The sequence below is a fragment of the Aquarana catesbeiana genome, linkage group LG03, assembly GCF_042186555.1.
Source record: "Aquarana catesbeiana isolate 2022-GZ linkage group LG03, ASM4218655v1, whole genome shotgun sequence".
Lineage (NCBI taxonomy): Eukaryota > Metazoa > Chordata > Amphibia > Anura > Ranidae > Aquarana > Aquarana catesbeiana.
This window is the reverse complement of record NC_133326.1, coordinates 128,990,018-129,010,671: the sequence shown is the minus strand read 5'-3', so window position 1 is coordinate 129,010,671 and position 20,654 is coordinate 128,990,018. Positions and strand designations below refer to the sequence as shown.

Sequence of the window (20,654 nt, the reverse complement as noted above, 5' to 3'; positions counted from 1 at the left end):
TAATATACACAGAGCAGCCCTGATCCTCTTCTTTTTGGGTCCCCCACTGGGGCTCCTCCCTCCTGCTGGGTGCCCCCGCAGGAAGCAGATTGCTCTGGGGGCACCCAAGCAGATATGCTCCCGACCCACAGCACTGTGTGTCCATTCACACACGGAGCTGTGGCTCGGCCCTGTCCCCTCCGTCTCCTGATTGGCAAACTGGCTGTGATTGACAGCAGCGGGAGCCATTGGCCAAAAGCCAATTAGGAGTGCGAGTCCCAGGAGAGGCAAGGCTCTCGTGGACATCTCTGGATCGAGAGGGGGCTCAGGAAAGTATTAGTATTATTAATTAGTATTGGCGCTGCACACAGAAGGTTTTTTACCTTCATGCATAGAATGCATGAAGGTAATAAACCTTGTGTCTTTACAACCACTTTAACCCCTTTACATATTTTATTTTTATATATTGTTCAATTTTTTAGGTTATATTTTTCTTGTGTCTAATGACAGCCTTGCAATTTTTGTCAAAAAAAGTTGACTTGGTGAATATTTTTAGTAGTATCATGCATTTTATACTCTGAAATCTGTACATTTGTTCTACAGGATGTCCACTTACAAAATGTACAGTTTAGTAAAAATGTATAACTATACTAATGTGAAAACATACAATAACAGATTGGGCCAGGTCGGGTTGAAAATGTAAACATAGCCTTGAAGAGAAATGGTTAAAAAATCATAGTCTAGTATTTGTTAAATATACATCTAAAAAAGAACAACATGACATAAATAATAATGCCAATATTATTTTAAAGTAACTGTCTGAAATCTATGGCACTGTGGGCTGGGTATGACCTGCTGGTTGCTATAACCCAGCCCATGCAATGAGAGCAGAACTCTATGAGCAGAACTGTCTGATGGTGTCTGTTTAGTCCCAGCCATGATGTCACCATAAGGAACAGTGTGGGGCATGGCGCCTGCACACAGTCCACAGCCAGCCACAGTACATTCTACTGACACCAATTCTGGGGCACTGTATTTCTCTCACTGATAATAATGTTTAGGCTTTATATTCCTTCCATCAACACCAATGCTGGAGCTCTATATTCCTCCCACTGACACCAATGCTGGGGTTCTATATTCCTCCCACTGACACCAATGCTGGGGTTCTATATTCCTCCCACTGACATCAATGATGGGGTTCTATATTCCTCCCACTGACACCAATGCTGGGGTTCTATATTCCTCCCACTGACATCAATGCTGGGGTTCTATATTCCTCCTACTGACACCAATGCTGGGGTTCTATATTCCTCCCACTGACACCAATGCTGGGGTTCTATATTCCTCCCACTGACATCAATGCTGGGGTTCTATATTCCTCTCACTGATATCAATGCTGGGGTTCTATATTCCTCCCACTGACACCAATGCTGGAGTTCTATATTCCTCCCACTGACACCAATGCTGGAGTTCTATATTCCTCCACTGACACCAATGCTGGGGCTCTCTATTCCTCCACTGACACCAATGCTGAGGCTCTCTATTCCTCCACTGACACCAATGCTGGAGTTCTATATTCCTCCCACTGACACCAATGCTAGGGCTCTATGTTCCTCCACTGACACCAATATTAGGGCTCTATATTCCTCTCACTGACACCAATGCTGGAGCTCTATATTCATCCACTGACACCAATGCTGAGGCTCTATATTCATCCCACTGACACCAATGCTGGGGCTCTATATTCATCCCACTGACACCAATACTGGGGCTCTATATTCTTCCCACTGACACCAATACTGGGGCTTTATATTCCTCCCACTGACACCAATGCTGGAGCTCTATATTCATCCACTGACACCAATGCTAGGGCTCTATATTCTTCCCACTGACACCAACGAGCCCGGACTGGGACAAAAAATAGGCCCGGGCATTTTGGATTGAGCAGCCCATGACATGTTAACCGGCCCCTTCCCCACTCTCCACCCTGACAGATCCCCTGAGAGAGGGGAGGGGGGAACCCAGCAGACGTGTGGGGGGGGAGGTGAGGTGGGACGAGGAAAGAGCATGGGGGGTTGGAGAGCACAGGGAAGAACCTTGAGAACAAGAGATGGGGTGAGAGCGACAGGGGAGAGGCAGAGAACACAGGGAGGAAGAGGAGAGCACATGGGTCCAGCGGAGAGCATAGGGGGAGGTGGAGAGCACAAGGGGGGCAGTGGAGAGCATGGGTAGAGGTGGAGAGCACAGGGAGGGCGGCGGAGAGCATGGGGGGAGGTGAAGAGCACAGGGGGGCAGTGGAGAGCATGGGGTGAGGTGGAGAGCATTAGGGAGGGTGGCGGTGGAGAGCACGGGGGGAGGTGGAGAGCATGGGGAGGCGGAGAGCACGGGGGGAGGCAAAGAGCACGGGGGAGGCAGAGAGCACAGGGGTGGCAGAGAGCACAGGGGTGGCAGAGAGCACGGGGGTGGCAGAGAGCACGGGGGGAGGCAGAGGGCACGGGGGTGGCAGAGAGCACGGGGTGGTGCAGAGCACGGGGGGAGTCGGAGCGCACGGGGGGAGGTGGAGAGCACAGGGGGAAGGTGGAGAGCACAGGGGGGTGGCAGAGAGCATAGGGGGAGGTGGAGAGCACAGGGGGGTGGCAGAGAGCATAGGGGGTAGGTGAAGAGCACAGGGTGACAGAGAGCACGGGGGAGGTGGAGAGCATGGGGGTGGCAGAGAGCATGGGGGGAGGTGGAGAGCATGGGGGGGTGGAGAGCACGGGGGTGGCGGAGAGTATGGGGGGAGGTGGAGAGCATGGGGGAGGTGGAGAGCATGGGGGGAGGTGGAGAGCATGGGGGGGTGGCAGAGAGCATGGGGGGAGGTGGAGAGCACGGGGGGAGGTGGAGAGCACGGGGGTGGCAGAGAGCATGGGGGTGGCGGAGAGCACGGGGGGTGGCGGAGAGCATGGGGGGGAGCTGGAGAGCATGGGGAGAGGTGGAGAGTATGGGGGTTAGCAGAGAGCACGGGGGCAGCGGAGAGCATGGGGGTGATGTGGAGAGCATGGGGGGGGGTGGCAGAGAACATGGGGGGGTGGCAGAGAGCTTGGGGGGAGGTGGAGAGTATAGGGGGGTGGCAGAGAGCATAGGGGGAGTTGGAGAGTATGGGGGGGTGGCAGAGAGCACGGGGGCAGCGGAGAGCATGGGGGTAATGTGGAGAGCATGGGGGGGTGGCAGAGAGCATGGGGGGAGGTGGAGAGCCCAGGGGGGGCAGCAGAGAGAAGCAGGATAGGAGGAGCAGTGCGGGAGGCTGCATATAGAACAATCATTTTCTCCATCTTCCTCCTGCAGTCTCAGAATGCCTGTTTCTCCTCTACCTCTCGCAGGCATTCCGATACTGCAGGAGAAAGATGGAGAAAATGATTGTTCTCTATGCAGCTGCCCCCACTGCTCCTCGTATCCAGGTTACAGGGGGGCTGAACTCACGTTTTCTGTTATCCAGCACTTCTCAACAGAAGACTGGCTCCAAGGTGTCTGCTCTAGCTCCTCCCCCCGGCACCAACGGCTGACCTATATGGGTGGCCGTGCGGCCGCAGAGAGGCCGAAGGCTTCTCATCTAGCTCCTCCCCCTGGCGCCCATAGCTGAGCTTAACTGGCAGCCGGGCAGCCACGGAGAGGCTTAATGTGCGGCGCAAACATCAGCCTTGGGCCCTGCAAGGACTTGCAGCCTGGCGGCCCCGGCAGCCGCGGCCCACCGGGCAAGTGCCCAGTTTGACCTATGGTCAATCCGGGCCTGGACACCAATACTGGGGTCTATATTCTTCCCACTGAAACCATCGTTGGGGTTATTCCTGTATATTCCTCTGACTGACATTAATGCTGAGGCTTTTATGTTTCTCTCATTGATCTTAGTGATGGGACGCTATATTCTCCCCACTGTCAACATGACAAAATATTCCACGTAGTTCTAAGCATATAAACTTTCCTTACCATGCCAAAAGCCCACCATGCTTGACAAAACAGTCCTGAATTTTTTACAGGGGAGACGCATCCTGAAGTCCTCCAATCCACCAAATCCTCATTCTTTTTCTTGCTATCACAAGTATAATTTGAAGTAGATGTTGGTTTTGTATCTGTTTTTGACTGAATCCGTTTTGCATTACATGTTTTCATTGGTATCAGTTCTTGAACCCTCTGTAACAAGAATTTTATACATTTTTATACAGCTAGATACGATTATAGCATATAGAAGCTGTGATTAACACATACAAATTTAACACTAAATTATATGAGAATAAGAGTTAATATAATAATAATAAACTTTATTTTATATAGCTCCTTTAACTGCTTCAGCCCTGGAAGATTTTACCCTGACCAGAGCACTTTTTGGTGGTATTTGATCATCTCTGCAGTTTTTATTTTTTGCGCTATAAACAAAAAAAAAGCAAAAATTAAAAAAAAAAAAAAAAAAACACAATATTTTGTACTTTTTGCTATAATAAATATCACCATTTTTTTTTTAAAAAAAGCTAATTTTTTCTCAGTTTAGGCCGATATGTATTCTTCTACATATTTTTGGTAACAAAAATCGCAATAAGCGTATATTGATTGGTTTGCAAAAAAAATTATAGCATCTACAAAATAGGGGATATTTTTATAGCATTTTTATTATTATTTTTTTTTTTTTTTTACTAGTAATGGCGGCGATCTGCGATTTTTATCGTGACTGCGACATTATGGCGGACACATCGGACAATTTTGACACATTTTTGGGACCATTGGCATTAATACAGCGATCAGTGCTATAAAAATGCATTGATTACTGTAAAAATGTCACTGGCAGTGAAAGGGTTAACACTAGGGGGCGATCAAGGGGTTAATTGTGTTCCTTAATGTGTGTTCTAACTGAAGGGGGGAGGGGACTGACTAGGGGAGATGACAGATCACTGTTCATACTTTGTATGAACAATGATCTGTCACTTCTCCCCTCAGAGACCTGGGATCTCACACAGAGATTCCGGTTCTCGCCGTGTTACGAGCGATCGCGGGAGCCCGGCGGTCATCGAGACCGCCGGGCACTAGCATCAACTCTGGGGGTGAGCAGCGGGCGCCCCTAGTGGCCGCCTTAGGAACCGACGTAACATAACATCGATTCGCCTGCCTGTGCCATTATGATGTAGTACAACTGCGGTGGCTGGTTGGCAAGAGGTTAAAGGTAGCTTCTCAAAGCGCTTTACAAAAAAACCCACAAAGAATACACAGGATAAAACAAAGGAAAAAGGGGACAATTAAAGGAGAAGTCCAGCCTGAGCTCGTTTGGCTGGGCTTCTCCTATAGATCATAGTAGTGCAATTCGTTTTGCACTCCTGTGAACTGAAGTCCGCTCTCTGCTGACGTCACTGGAATCAGTCCAGGCAAAGCGTCATCCTGACAATTAAGTCTGGATCCGCCAGGTGTCTCGACTGATGCCTGTCTCAGCCTCTCAGCGAGCCACTGAGAGCCTGATATGGCTACTTCCCACCCCACTACAGCTCAGCGGAGCAGAGAGGAGAGCTGCTGATTGACAGTCAGCAGCTCTTCTCTCGGGGAGCTGAGAGAACCGAGCCATCGGCGATGTTCGGTGGCTCGGTTCTCAGTGTAGAGGCGGCGGGGGACCGATGCAGCATTGGTCCCATGCTGCATCCACCTAGGTAAGTATAAAAGGGGAAAAAAAACCCTCACTTCTCTTTTAAGCGAAAGCTTGTCTAAAGAAAAGAGTTTTTTAATTTGATTTGAATGAGTTTAGAGAAGATGACTCTCTGATGTTTTTTGGAAGTGAATTCCAGAGTTTTGGAGCATAGCAGGAAAAGGCTCCGTCTCCCATTGATTGTAGGTGAGTAGAGGGGACACACAGAAGACAAGAATTGGAGGAGCGGAGGTTACAAGGGGGGAGTAAGATGATAAAAGTTCAGAGAGATAATGGGGTGCCAAGCCATGAAGAGCCTTAAAAGTGAGCAAGAGGATCTTAAAGTCTATGTGAAACCTGAAAGGTAGCCAGTGCAAGGACTCCAGGATAGGGGTAATGTGATCACTTGTACCAGACACAGTCAGGATTCTGGCTGCAGAATTTTGTACGTTTCTCAAGTGAAAGAAGGTGTTCTGACAATATTTTGTGCATGTGGATCAAAGGTTAAACTATCATTAATATATCACCCCTAGATTTTTCAATTTAGACTTAAGCCCAAGTACAATGCCATCCATAGATAAGCTATCAAGACTGCCCTTACATAATTGATGGAGGAGCCAATAAGTGTGATGAGTCTTGTCACAGTTTAATTGAAGGAAATTATGGGCCATCAAAGTCTTTATATCATAAATACAGTTAGATAGGAGAGAAGCAGCCAAAATATTGGCAGATAATATAGCCATTTTTTAAAATCTATTATATTTCATTAATGAAGATGGGTACATATTATATTGTATAAATATGGTGGATAAGTCTGAGTGACTCAGAGGTAAGTCAAATTCGCTGAATTTATTAATACAAAAAAGAAAATGCAATAATACATGCAAGAACACACTACCCCATAAGATCCAAATTAGGCTGCTTCACTAACACATCTCATTAAAATGTATCCATTTAACAGATCTGCTTTAATATGAGCTATTTTAGTTTTATTTTTGGTAATTTTATATGGTCATCAGAGGCATCACTGAAATAATCCTAAAATGTTAATGTCATCCAGTAATACATGATGTATAAAAAGGCAACAACCTCTGTTTGCTAGTGTATCAGTTATCCCTTCCATTATATTTCTTACATACTAAGGAGCCAACCACTAGACAATGTATTACTATGGGTTTGTTTTACTAAAGAACTAGAACTTAAGGGTTCTTTCACACATACCTTTTTAAGCCCTGGTTCACATTGCAGCGATTTGGCAAGCGATTTGCTGGTGTTTTGTCGATATTTTCCGCCGTCGAAGAGTGCCCGCGCATGCGCAGAACGGAAGGGCACTCCAGCTGAGTTGCCAATCAGCTGGAGTGAAGTTCCATAGCGCATGCGCACACCGTAGGGCCTTTTTTCGATGGGAGATACCGTTTCTTGGGCACAATTTAATGCTATGCAAACAGTGGGGGGACACCGTATTTGTCATATTGTGCCTCGCTGTTACGCTGCGAGTTTACAGCGAGCCACAATGTGACATCTACGGTGTCCCTCCGCTCTTTGCATAGCTTTCAATTGTGCCCGTGAAATGGTATCGCCCGTCGAAAAAAAACCTCCTACGATGTGCGCATGCGCTATGGTGACGTCACTCCAGCTGATCTGCAACTCAGCTGGAATGCCCTTCCGTTCTGCACTTACGCGGGCACTTTTCGACAGAGGGCACAAATTGATAGAGCACCGGCAACGGCACTGTCCCAATCAGTGCGACACCGGCATTGCGGCATCACACTGATTTCCAAAAGTAGCTCCTGTACTACTTTTGGCGATTTCATTGATTTCAAACCCGCGTTCAGTGTGAACGAGGGCTTACTGAAATCTTAAATAAAAACAATTGCAACAGAAATAGAGACTGTTCTCTTTCCAGAATGGATGTGCACTTAACTTAGTAAATATGATGAACCTGTGTTCACCTCAATCATATGTTAGCATTAATAATTTTTTTTTCCTTGCACATGATTAGGTATTCAATAAACACAAGAACAACCTATACACTATCATTCATTCTGTAAAATAAGCATACACTTTTCAAAAGGAGTATTCACTTTCCTAAGTGAACACCCTCTGTTCTTTTAGTGTATCAACCCAGTTGTGTTTTTGTTTTGCTTTATTTTATATATGTGTTTCCCTTAGGCTCCATTCACACCTAGGCATCGCAGCAAAACGCGGAATGCAGAACACGTTTAGGCACCCCAAACGTGGTACTATTTTTGATATTTGACATATCACAGTACACTCGCTGCAAAAATCACAACCACAAACGCTCCTGGCTCTGTGCCAAGGTTTGGTACATGAGCTTCTCTTTTGAGCGTATTTGGAGCGGAGGGAGGCCCATTCAGATGAATGGTGCCGCTCCAAAAATGCTCAAGTAAAAAAACAAGAAAAAAAAAGCTAAAAAAAACAAGCAGCGGCTGTCGCTGCATATCGCTCAGGTGTGAATGAAGCCTAATGTCACGTCCACACGGTCGGAATTTCCTACAACAAATGTTCGATGGGAGCTTGTTGTCGGAAATTCCGACCGTGTGTAGGCTCCATCGGACGTTTTCCGTCGGGATTTCCGACAAACAAAATTTGAGATCTGAATCTCAAATTTTCCGACAACAAAATCAGTTGTCGGAAATTCCGATCGTGTGTACACAATTCCGATGCACAAAATTCCACGCATGCTCGGAATCAAGAAGAAGAGCCACACTGGCTATTCAACTTCATTTTTCTCGGCTCGTCGTACGTGTTGTACGTCACTGCGTTCTTGACGTTTGGAATTTCCGACAACATTTGTGTGACCGTGTGTATACAAGACAAGTTTGAGCCAACATCCGTCGGAAAAAAAACATGGATTTTGTTGTCGGAATGTGCGATCGTGTGTACGCGGCATTACTATTTCCAACAAAAGCAAGCATTCACTTTGCATTTAAACTATCTTATCAATGCAAATAGTCTCTTAAACTTTTTGACTCACCATATCAGCAAACATATTCACTGCCAAAGTATAATTCTTCAATCCTTTCTCAGCCAAGCTATTGTGCTTCTGTACTTTCTGCCAAGTTTCCTCCCAAATTTGTCTTCGAATAGCTTCTTCCTTGCTATTAACATATTTCTTTTCTGCAGAAACATTGAACACATACACCATACAATCCAATCAACAGGATGTCTACAGCATTCAGTTTCACTCTTTTATTATACTGTTATACTGATCACTTGTAATCCCCTGTTGTAGAATGCATTAGCTATGACATATTTATATGCTGAGGACAGGAGCTATCAAGAGGTCATTGGACCCAACCATAAACTATTTATTTTAATGTATTCTAACTTATCTTTAGTAAAATGATACCCAAATGTTCTAGAAATATTACCAAATCATGTTTTTCTTTGTATACATGATACATTGGGGGGGGTATTTTTTTTATCCTAGGTCTCTGTAGCTTTTAGCCACGCCAGTCATTGTTGCCACAAAGTAAATAAAATATAATAATGTGTCTAATATATACAACATTATTATAATTAGGGATATTTTACAAATATAAATGAAAAGGTTGATTCACTTCCATTATCCAATTTGTATTTTCATTATGTGAAAATTCACATGACTGCACATAACTGGATATTCAGTGTGAACAGGAATTTGCTTTTCACGTGATTGGATAATAAAAATGAATATTTCATTAATTTATTGTACTAGTGTGAAGCAATCTAAACTCGTATTAAGGGTTCAATGCAATATTTGTAGTATTTTATGTACAATAGAAATTTAATGTGGATGACATTTTGTGTTTAACGATGTGTTGGTGACTACCACCGCCTCTTCAGTTATTGATATGTTTTTTATTCAGTCTATTTTTAAAAGAGTGTACATTTTGAATGGTCCCTTAAAAGTCTCACTATTCCATAAGCAAACCTCTTCTTATTTATGAGTTTGGGATGTGATTACCCAACAACAGGGTTTTTTTTCTTAGAGTATAGGTGCAGGAACTCCCCCTTTCTGACACCTCTTTTCTCCCACTCTACCCACCTACGAGCACCATTCTTTGGTTTCACCCCCTACCCATCTCCCAGTACTGCCTTTTTAAGAGAATACAGAACCAAGTATCATTTTGTAAATTGTATGGAATCCTTATGGAATTTGGTAGTGATAACAAGAAAAGCACTAAAATAGATCCCCTGCAGCCAGTAACACTAGAGCCCCCCCAGCAACAATAGATTCCCCCATCAACAATGGACCACCCGCAACAAAATTCCCCCAAGCAACAATAGGCTTGTGGCATCAACAACAGATCTCTCATAGCCAGCATCAATAGACTTTATGGCAGCCAACAATAGACCCCTCCCTCAAGGCCCCTTTCACACATGCGGACCGTATGTCCGTATTTCATCCATCCGTTTTCGGATGAAATATGGACATACATGCATCCCTATGGGATAGCGGGTGTTAGCGGATGTAACACCCGATGTCGTCCGCCTCCGCTCTCGTCCGATTCTGCGGACGGAAGAAAATCCTATTTTTCTATCCGTCTGCAGAGCGGATCGGAGGAACACGGACAGACGGTCCATGTTCCTCCGATCCCCCATAGGGGAGAGCGGAGATCTGACAGGGCGGTCCCTGCACAGTGTGCGGGTCCCGCCCTGTCATCTGCCTGCTCAGCTGGGGAAAGCGGAGCGATCCCCGCTGAGCAGCGGATAAACACGGGGCGGATCAACACGGATCCGTCCCGTGTGAAAGGGGCCTAAACAGTAGATCTCTCCCAGCAACAACTGACCCCCAGCAATTTAAGACCCACCCCAAGCAACAATAGATCCCCTACCAGAAACAGTAGACCTCCGCAGCAACAATAGACCCCTAGTGCTGGAGGTGCGTACCCGCTGAAAAAAAGCCCTGCCTAACAATCTTCCGGATCGATACTATTGTGAAATGTAAGACCAATTTACGTTACCTTGTTGAAGCTGATGGGGAATCAGACTATCATATGACATTGGTGTAGGTTTTTGACTTGTATACCAACAGGTGTCCTATTGAATTTGTCTATGCATTGTGAATATGAAATATTACATAAACACTTTATCTCTCTTTACTACTATTTTTTTTCTGCTTTACACCTTTCTGTCATGCCCTAAGGCTCGGTTCACACAGGGACGACTTGTCAGGCGACCTAGTCGCCTGACAAGTCGCCTCCCGTTCTGTGCTATGGAACCGTTCTAAGGGGAGCGACGCAAGTCGCTCTGACTTAGAAAAAGGTTCCTGTACGACTTTGGGGGCGACTTGGGGCGACTTGCATAGACTTCTATACAGAAGTCGTTTTGCAAGTCGCCCGGGCAGTCGTGTGCAGGTCGCCTCGGTGAGGCGACCTGCAAGTCGTGCCGCCTCTGGTGTGAACCGAGGCTAAGGGTTTTTTATTTCCACCTCCCACTTTGAAACTGTAGCCATATTGCAGTTTGCAGTAGAATATCATGATTCATGCTAAACAAATTATCTCAGTCTACCCATTGCGTCCCATCTGGGGAAAAACTTCCAAGCTGTTACTTTTGTAAGCATGGCAATTTCATACAAAACAGACTGAAGATATTCTGAAAACAAAAGGTCATTTGGTTCCTTATTTTGTCCTCAATGTCAATACAGTGCTATGAAATGCTGTGTCCCCATTTTGTGTCCCCTCTCTCCCTACATCATTTTTGGTATATTGGACATACCTCATAACTTTCTGAAATGGGAATGAGGGATACCTATTAGCAAAAGTATGTAGGCATAGGACACACACCCTGCCAGGCCCTCCTTAACCACTTGGTTACAGGGCACTTAAGCCCCCCTCCTATCCGGACCAATTTTCAGCTTTCAGCGCTGATGCACTTTGAATGACAATTGCGCGATCATACAACACTGTACCCAAATGAAATTTTTATATTTTTTTCCCCACAAATAGAGCTTTCTTTTGGTGGTATTTGATCACCTCTGCGGTTTTTATTTTTTGTTAAAAAAATTTAAAAAGCCCGAATTTACATTTTTTTTTTTTTTTTTTTATATTTTGTTATAAAATTTTAAAAAGGGTAATTTTTCTCCTTCATTGATGTACGCTGATGAGGCGGCACCAATGGGCACTGATAGGTGGCAGTGATGGGCACTGATTGGTGGCAATAATGGGCACTGATCTGGTACATTGATCTGCAACACTGCTAGGTGGCACTGATTGGCACCACTGGTGGACATTGTTAGGTGGCAATGGTGGGCATTGATAGGTGGCACTTGTAGGCATTGATAGGTGTCACTCATGGGCATTGATACGTGGCACTGGTGGGCACTGTGATGTGGCAATGTCAGGTGGCACTGGCAGGGGGTACTGGTGGCACAATTGAGGCACAATTGAGGCATTATTGCCTCCTCCTCTTCGGGACCGATGTCCCTTGCTGGTGAGCCGGTGATCGGCTTTTTTTTCTCCTCGCACTGTCAGCGCGAGGAGAAAAAAAAACGATCACACAGCTTTTGTTTTGATCATGTGATCAGCTGTCATTGGTTGACAGCTGATCACATGGTAAGGGGCCGGGACCGGCCCCTTACTTGGATCGGTGATCCCCCGAGTCTCAGTGACTCGGTGATCACAGCGCGCTCCACGTGTGCCCTGTAGGGCGCGCGGATCGCTTGCACAGGGGAGGCCGTCATATGACGGCCTCCCGGGAATTCAGGTCCGTGCTGTAGCCGTCATTCGGCTATAGCACGGATATCAAGTGGTTAAAGGAGAATTGTATAAAAAAAATGATTGGCTAAACCCACAAGTGCTTTTTACCACTACTATTCCTTGGCTTTTGGTATTTACAAATGCAGCAATTTAGAAATTGAAAAAAAAGGTTTAGCACTGGGAAACACTTTTTGAAAGATAAATAGTGCATTTTATATACAATATATAGATCAGACCAAAATAAGGGACAAATGAGGAGGAATGGGGGACAGAGGGACATTGCTCCAAATCAGGGACAGTTGGGAGCTATAATATTGGATAACAGCATATATTCTATGAAAGCTGTAGCTGAAGTGAAATGTTTATTTTTTTCTAATTAATGATCATTGTAGTAAAACTGAAATTACTTTCACCTACCATAATTGGATTTCCAGACATTCCATTCTTCATCAAGAAAATGTGCAGCTGAAGCTGCAAGAATAACTGTTGCTAAAACCAGGAAAGTCTTCATCCTGCAGGAAGTGAAAAGTTCACATCTCATATATTTTCTCCTTTAAAGTCATCATAACCTCTCATTTTCATTAACCCGAAACAAACCCTCAATCAAACTTTACAGTTTTGGGTAGATTTTTTGATACACATATGAGCCTAATCAGTAAAATTGTTGGTCTTTTTGGGGTTCAGATTGAATTCCACCAAGGAAAAGAAAATGAGTGGATCAAAGGCAATGCTTGATCAGTGTTTGATACATACCTTAAAGGTAAAGTATAGTGCATCGTCAATGGACACATATTTGACCTTTTATTACAGTGTGCATATTCTTCATTATTTTATTGGTATTGCAATAAAGCAGAAGTATACTCCCCTCTAGTAATGCTAACTGATTCTCCTGCTGGGTATGGGATCTTCAGCCGTGCCAGGTTGATATAACGCGCACGCATTCACAAGAGTTTATTAATCCTAGCAGTGCCAGAGTTTACACTGCACTGCTCATGCCCAGCTTGTGGATAATAAGATAAGGATCCTTTGTTGCAGAAGAGACATAGGGGGTTATTTACTAAAGGCAAATCCAGTTTGCACTACAAGTGCAAACTACAAGTGCAAAGTGCACTTGAAATTGCACTGCAAGTGCACTTGGAAGTGCAGTCGCTATAAATCTGAGGGGCAGATCTGAAATTAGGGGAAGCGCTGATGATTTTATCATCCAATCATGTGCAAGCTAAAATGCTGTTTTTTATTTTCCTTGCATGTCCCCTCAGATTTACAGCGACTGCACTTCCAAGTGCACTTTCAAGTGGGGTTGATTTAATAAAAGTAAATAGACTGTGCACTTTAAAAATGCAGTTGCATTCATTTTCCCCAGAGCTTAGTAAATATGGTGAAGCTCTGCTGATTTCCATCATCCAATGTTATGCTAGCAAAAATTCTTTTTTTCCCCCTTGCACCTGAGTATTCTTTACAAAATGAAGCTTCACCACATTCAATAAGCCCTGGGGAAATTATTGCAATTGCATTTGCAAATTGCACAGTCTGTTTACCTTTAGTAAACCAGCCCCACTATGTCTATTCTGCATTCAAAAGCCTGCTTGCTCACATATTTTCAGTTTTTCAGTTAAAGTTTCACTTTAAATATTGAAATTTGGAGATTAGTCTCTAGAGTAAACTCTAAGGCTAGGTTCATATAAGTGCGGTTCTGTGTGCTGCGTGGTTATCATAATAAAGAAGACAGCAGAGAGAACAGAACCTGGCAGGATCTACGGGTATTTATTAAACATTTACTCATACAATCTAAAAAACTTGCATGAATAAAGTGTTTGTTAACCCAAAAATAAAAATAGAGATCCTGTTCCTTTAAAGCATTATATACAGCACAGCACTTGTGCTGTGTCATTTGGCCCCCTGTATCGCCTGTAATACCTGGCTGATTCTGCCAGTTTCTACCCTCCTCTCTCTGCGCTGACTGCGATATATCAGGGCTGCTGAGCTCTGATACCGGAGTCAGCGTACTTGTCTCAGAGAGAAGAGAAAGGTGGCATGTTACGTAATCGCCGATTTGCGATCAGTAAATAAGTTATATAGCTGCATTTTTAATAAAGCACAGTCACAGGAGAACGTTAGATTAATCAACAAAGAGGATAATGTAAAGTTAACCCTGTGGGTTAACAAACACTTTAATTTACAAGGCAAAAAGGGATCTAGTTACGCAATTTCAGTATTTGTGTTTCACATACACTTTAATGTGGCTGATTTGCCTAAGAAGTAAAGCATGTCCTCTTTGCAAAGTGAATATTCACATGGCTAGGAAATGTTCACTTATCTCAATGATTGAGATGAAGCTTTTGTTAACCACTATCATCCAAACATACGCAATCAAAAATCATGTTATTGAAGTTTTCTTGCATATGAATAGGTATGCTTTGCAAAGCAAATTTTTGCCGCATTTACTAAAGTAAGTAAACGTTAACTTGCAAAGTGAACCATTTCTATTCCTTTAATAAATCAGCCCCAAAGTTTCATACAACCTCATCCAATTAGTATGAATACATTGTGCTTGATTTGCTAAAACACAAGAGTGCAAAATCTGGCACAGCTGTGCATGGTAGCCAATCTTCTAAAAACAGCTTGTTCAGTTAAGCTCTGACAAAGCTAATTGGTTTCTATGCAGAGCTACACACATTTTGCACTCTCTAGTTTTTAGTAAATCAACCCAATTGCATCTAAAATGAGCCCATATACCTTTTAGTTTCTGCACAAATCTACCTAAACTTAGTGGATTGCACAATTATATTTGTATGGTCCGTTACCTTGGACTTCACAATAGTTACTAAGCTCAAATCTATGCAAGTCTAAACACAAAGGCAAATGTAACCACATGCCAACCACCCGCCGTAGCTGTATGGCGCCCGTTTCAGGGGGTGCTCGCGCGAGCCGCCGCATCACTGAGGAGCTGATAAGTGTGCCCGGCGGCCACGATGTCCGCTGGGCACCCGCGATTGCTCGTGACAGAGCAGGAACGTGAATCTGTGTGTGTAAATACACAAATCCATGCCATGTCAGGGGAGAGGAGACAGATTGTGTGTTCCTAGTATATAGGAACACCGATCGGTCCCCTCCCCAATTAGTCTCATCCCCCCACAGTTAGAACACACAGTGAGGGAACACATTTAACACATTGATCACCCCCTAGTGTTAACCCCTTCCCTGCCAGTGACATTTACACAGTAATCAGTGGCTATTTATAGCACTGATTGCTGTATAAATGTCAACAGTTTAAAAAAAGTGTCAAAAGTGTCCGATCTGTCTGCCGCAATATTGCAGTCCCAATAAAAATCCCGCAGATCCCGCAGATCGCCGCCATTACTAGTAAAAAAAGAAATACAAAAAAAATGCTATCAACCAATAACCTATTTTGTAGGCGCTATAACTTTTGCGCAAAACAATCAAAAAAATAAAAAAATATGTAGAAGATTAGATATCAGCCTAAACTGAGAAAAAAATTTGTTTATAAAAAAAAAAAAAATTGGGGATATTTATTATAGCAAAAAGCAAAACATATTGTGTTTTTTTCAAAATTGTCGCTCTTTTTTTGTTTATAGCGCAAATACCACCAAAAGAAAGCTTTATTTATGGGAAAAAAAAGGACATCAATTTTGTTTGAGTACAGCATCGCACGACCATGGAATTGTCAGTTAAAGCAACGCAGTGCCGTATCGCAAAAAAATGGCCCGGTCAGGAAGGGGGTAAATTCCTGGGAAGTGGTTAAATACAAAGTAATTTAACATCAAATATCTGAATTATCCATCCAAGGAAAATTCACAGATAAAAATAAACTCTGATGAAACTAAAATAAGGACTGGGTGGCATGATCGCATATTTCATTTGTAAAAATACTGAAGTATCTCCAGCACAATACAGATGATGGATACATTCAGAGAAACTGTGACATGTATATACAGTAGTTTTTCTAATAAACAGAGTAAAATCTATGTTTTACCTGGCGTCTTCAGTTCTGTATGGCACAAGTTACAAGTTACAAGTGCAATTGCGTTATTTAAAGGCAACCCTTATGCCTAGAATACATGCTGATAAGCAGTTTAACATCAAATCAGATTGTTGTAAGAGTTTTTTTTTTTTATCACCACCCCACCAAAAGGAAATAAGTTGGAAATCAAGAGTTGGATCTAACTGTAATGTAAGACTTATAGCTAAAAATGTATAAGTGTATTTGTAGATTTATTAAATGTACTTGTAAATTCAATGCAGTGTAGTTACAGTATTATTAGTAGAGTTGGGCCAAACCCCCCCCCCCCCGGTTTGGTTCACACTAGAACTCTCAAACATCGCAAAAGTTCAGACCTGAACCCCATTGAAGTCTAGGGGACCTAAATTTGAAAAGTCACAATTCCCCAATTTGTATGCAAGTTGTTGGCCATAAAAAGGATATGGGGGCCCGGTTACTGCCCTGAAGGGCATGTATCAATGCAATTTTTTTTTTTTAAAGAGATTGTTTTTACAGTGTTGCATGACTGTGCAATTGTCATGCAGCTGAATGCTGAAAATTGCCCTTGTCAGGTAGGGGGTAAAAGTGGTTAATGATCCTTAACGTGAAACAATAAAAATGAAAAGTCCCCTTAGTCTGCCTGTAAAGTGGTGCATCTGTATCATGTATAGAACCTGCTGCAGCAAAACTGACATTTATAAAGAAAAAAAATGACATTTAAATTTCCGGCAATACAATACCATTGCGGGCAATACAAAAATGTAAAAAGACAACGGCGTGGGGGTCGCCCCAATTCACACCAGGCCCCTTGGGTCTGGTATGGATTTTAACCACTTGGCGCCTGCGCTATAGCCAAAAGACGGTTACAGTGTGGGCTTAAAATGCCGGGAGGGCATAGGGGCACACGTGCGGCATGTTCTGTGATCGCTGAGTCCTTGGGACTGATTGGGGTAAAGGGCCAATCACAGCAGGCCCTTTACCACGTGATCAGCTGTCAGCCAATGACAGCTGATCACGGAAGTTAACAGAAGCCGGTTATCTTCTCTTTTTCCCCTCACGCTGTCAGCTTGAAGAAAAAAAGAAAGCCGTTAACCGTCTTCTGTTAGAGGGACATCAGTTCACTTAGTGACCACCAGTGCTGCTAATCAGTGCCCTCCAGTGCTGCTAATCAGTGCCCACCAGTGCCACCTATCAGTGCCAAGCAGTGCTGCCAATCAGTGCCCATCAGTGCCTCATAATCAGTGTCACTTATCAGTGCTGCCTACCAGTGCCTATCAGTGCCATGTATCAATGCCCATTAGTACCGCCTATCAGTGCCACCTATCAGTGCCAACTCTCAGTGCTGCCTATTGGTGCCCATCAGTGCCACCTATCAGTGCCCATCAGTGCCCTTCAGTACCACCCATTAGTGCAGCCTCCTCAGTGTCTCTTGATTAGTGCCCAGCAGTGCCATCTCAGTGCCCATCATTGCCACCTATCAGTTCCCATAAGTGCCACCTATCAGTGCAGCCTATCAGTGCCCATTAGTGCCCATCAGTGCCTCATCATCAGTGTCACTTATCAGTGCTGCCTACCAGTGCCACTTACCAGTGCCTATCAGTGCCCATCAGTGCCACCTATCAGTGCCGCCTATCAGTGCAACCTCTCCATGCCACCTATCGGTGCCCATCAGTGCCACCTATCAGTGCCCATCAGTGCCCATCAGTGCAGCCTCATAAGCGCACATCAGTGAAGGAGAAAAATTACCTGTTTGCAAAATTTTATAATAGAATATGAAAAACCTTTTGTTTTTTTTTCAACATTTTCTGTATTTTTTTGTTTGTTTAGCAAAAAATAAATAACCCAATGGTGATTAAATACCACCAAAAGAAAGCTCTATTTTGTGTGAAAAAAATGATAAAAATTTCATATGGGTACAGTGTTGCATGACCGTGCAATTGTCATTCCAAGTGTGAGAGCGCTGAAAGATGAAAATTGGCCTGGTCAAGAAGGGGATATAAGTGCCCAGTAAGCTAGTGGTTAAGGGGAACGGTGAGGGTTCCCCCCCAAATCCATACCAGACCCTTATCCGAGCATGTAGCCCAGCAGGTCAGGAAAGGGGGTGATGAGCGAGCGCCCTCCTGAACCATACCAGGCCACATGCCCTCAACATGGGGCAGAGCTCCCCACCCCAAAGCATCCCCCCATGTTGAGGGCATGTGGCCTGGTATGGTTCAGGAGGGGGGGCACTCGCTCGTCCCTACCCTTTCCTGGTCTGCCAGGCTGCATGCTTGGATAAGGGTCTGGTATAGATTTTGGGGGGAACCCACACAGTTTTTTTTTCATTTTGGTGTGGGGTTCCCCTTAAAATCAATACCAGACCCAAAGGGCCTGGTATGGATTTGGGGGGACCCCAATGCCATTTTTTCACAATTTTCTATTGCCGGTAATGTTTTTTTTCATTCAGCAGGGAAGCCCATTGACAGCCGATGACTCATCCATTGCTTCCTGGCCTGTTTCTTAACAACCGGCTATTCACTATGCCCTGATTGGGCAAAACTTGCACTGTGCAGCGTGCAGTGCAATGTGGGGCGCTCGGCGGGGACCCCCGCAAATTTGGATGTTCGCTGAACAGGCAAACAGGCGATGTTCGGGCCGAACTTTTACTCTGCCCAAGCTGTTCACCCAACTCTAATTATTCGTTTTACAAGCACAGGGTAGTCTGTCCGTTCTTTGCAGTGACCTCTGCAACAAGGTACAGGTTTCAATGCATAATGCTGTACAGTTATAGCCCCACAGATTTGCCCCCTGAAGGAGCCAATGTGAGTTCATATGACTGAGTAACAAGCTGAGATGCTTGTGGTGCATACACAAACTGCAGTCAGAGTAACTGTTTTGTAAACTAGATCACCTGCTCATTGTACAGTGGTCCCCAGACCTGAAGAATTACCAGTGTGTGTATCTCAGCAGCCAGCAGCAATTAGAAATTAGTCTCCACATTATGCTAGCTGTTAGGAGGGTATTTAGCCCCACCTCAGAAGTCAGTGTTAGCGATCTACCTGTTCTGTCTCAAGGAGCAGATAGCTAAACCTGCTTCTCCCAATAACTGTAGATACCATATTTCTTTGATCTCAGTTTTATTAGAACAAGCCAGGTGAAACTACAAAATAACAGAAATAGACCTCAATAAGAATAATATTGCATACAATACAGCATACATTGCATAAACAACAATATACAGTAAAAGATGGGATAGTAAAAACTTACTTTTTAAGTTCTCTAAGTGGTGATGGCAATAGATAGAGAAATACATGTGTTGTTTCCTGAATGTCTTCTCACAGAATGGTGGCTGTTTCACTTCCTGTGACAATTCTACCCAGAATTCCCTGCTTGCTGATAACTTCCTTATTTACATATACAATACAACAATAAAACAGAACTGCAGCAATACCAAAAAGGAACGCTAGATGGAGCCTGCACACCACATATGATTGTCTTAAAGGGGTTGTAAAGTTATTTATTTTTTTTTTTTTAAATAACAAACATGTTATACTTACCTTCACTGTGCAGCTCGTTCTGCACAGAGTGGCCCCGAACCTGGTCTTCTGGGGTCCCTCGGCGGCTGTTTCAGCTCCTCCCCGCAAGCATTTACCACCTTCATGCGAGCTCCCTCGCACGGTGGTGAGTGCTTGCGGGCGCGCTCCCGTGATACAGCCGGCGGCTATAGCCGCTCGCTGTATCACTCGGCCCCGCCCCCCGGCGCGCCGCGTCATCGGATGTGATTGACAGCAGCGCGAGCCAATGGCTGCGCTGCTTTCAATCCATCCACTGCAGCCAATCAGCGACCAGGCTGAGCTGCAATGAAGCTGACGAGGACGAGGAGCGAAGATTCGAGGCGTCAGGTAAGTAAAACGGGGGGCCTGGGGGCGGCGGTACTGTCAAAAGTTTTTTCACCTTAATGCATAAAATGTATTAAGGTGAAAAATTTTTTACCTTTACAACCCCTTTAAGTATATTACACATTTTGCATGTAAATTTAACAACACAGGTACAAATAACCAGTATAAAACATCAGCAAGACATCTGGTGGACAGAACACTACCTATTTGTCCATACTCTTTATTCCACTGTTCCTTATTCTGATCCTGTTACCCATACCTACTTCATATGTTCCTGACCCCTTTCCTGGGCACATTCTAGACCAATCTTGCTCTTTCCTTGTACCCCCCCAGTGGATTAAATGATCGTCATTTATGGGACTAATAGAAAACTTTTGTTGGTCAGCGAGCTATTATATAGGTTGCAGACTAGTGCTGGGTAGGCTCAGAACAGGGGCAAGGCAAGAGCCCATTTC

At 44.3% G+C, this 20,654-nt stretch overlaps 1 protein-coding gene across 1 annotated transcript in view; it reads right to left on the bottom strand.

Moving 5' to 3' along the window:
- LOC141131671 (cathepsin S-like) overlaps window positions 1-16,445 on the bottom strand; it is a 94,484-nt gene extending 78,039 nt beyond the window's left edge. Inside the window, exons 1-4 of the mRNA XM_073619216.1 lie at window positions 16,316-16,445; window positions 12,739-12,833; window positions 8,616-8,758; window positions 3,943-4,146 (exon numbers count right to left, since the gene is read on the bottom strand). Of these exons, the coding sequence (XP_073475317.1) occupies window positions 3,943-4,146; window positions 8,616-8,758; window positions 12,739-12,832 (441 nt within the window). The 5' untranslated portion in view covers window position 12,833; window positions 16,316-16,445. The remainder of the gene's footprint in view (window positions 1-3,942; window positions 4,147-8,615; window positions 8,759-12,738; window positions 12,834-16,315) is intronic.
- Between the last annotated feature and the right edge of the window lie 4,209 nt (window positions 16,446-20,654).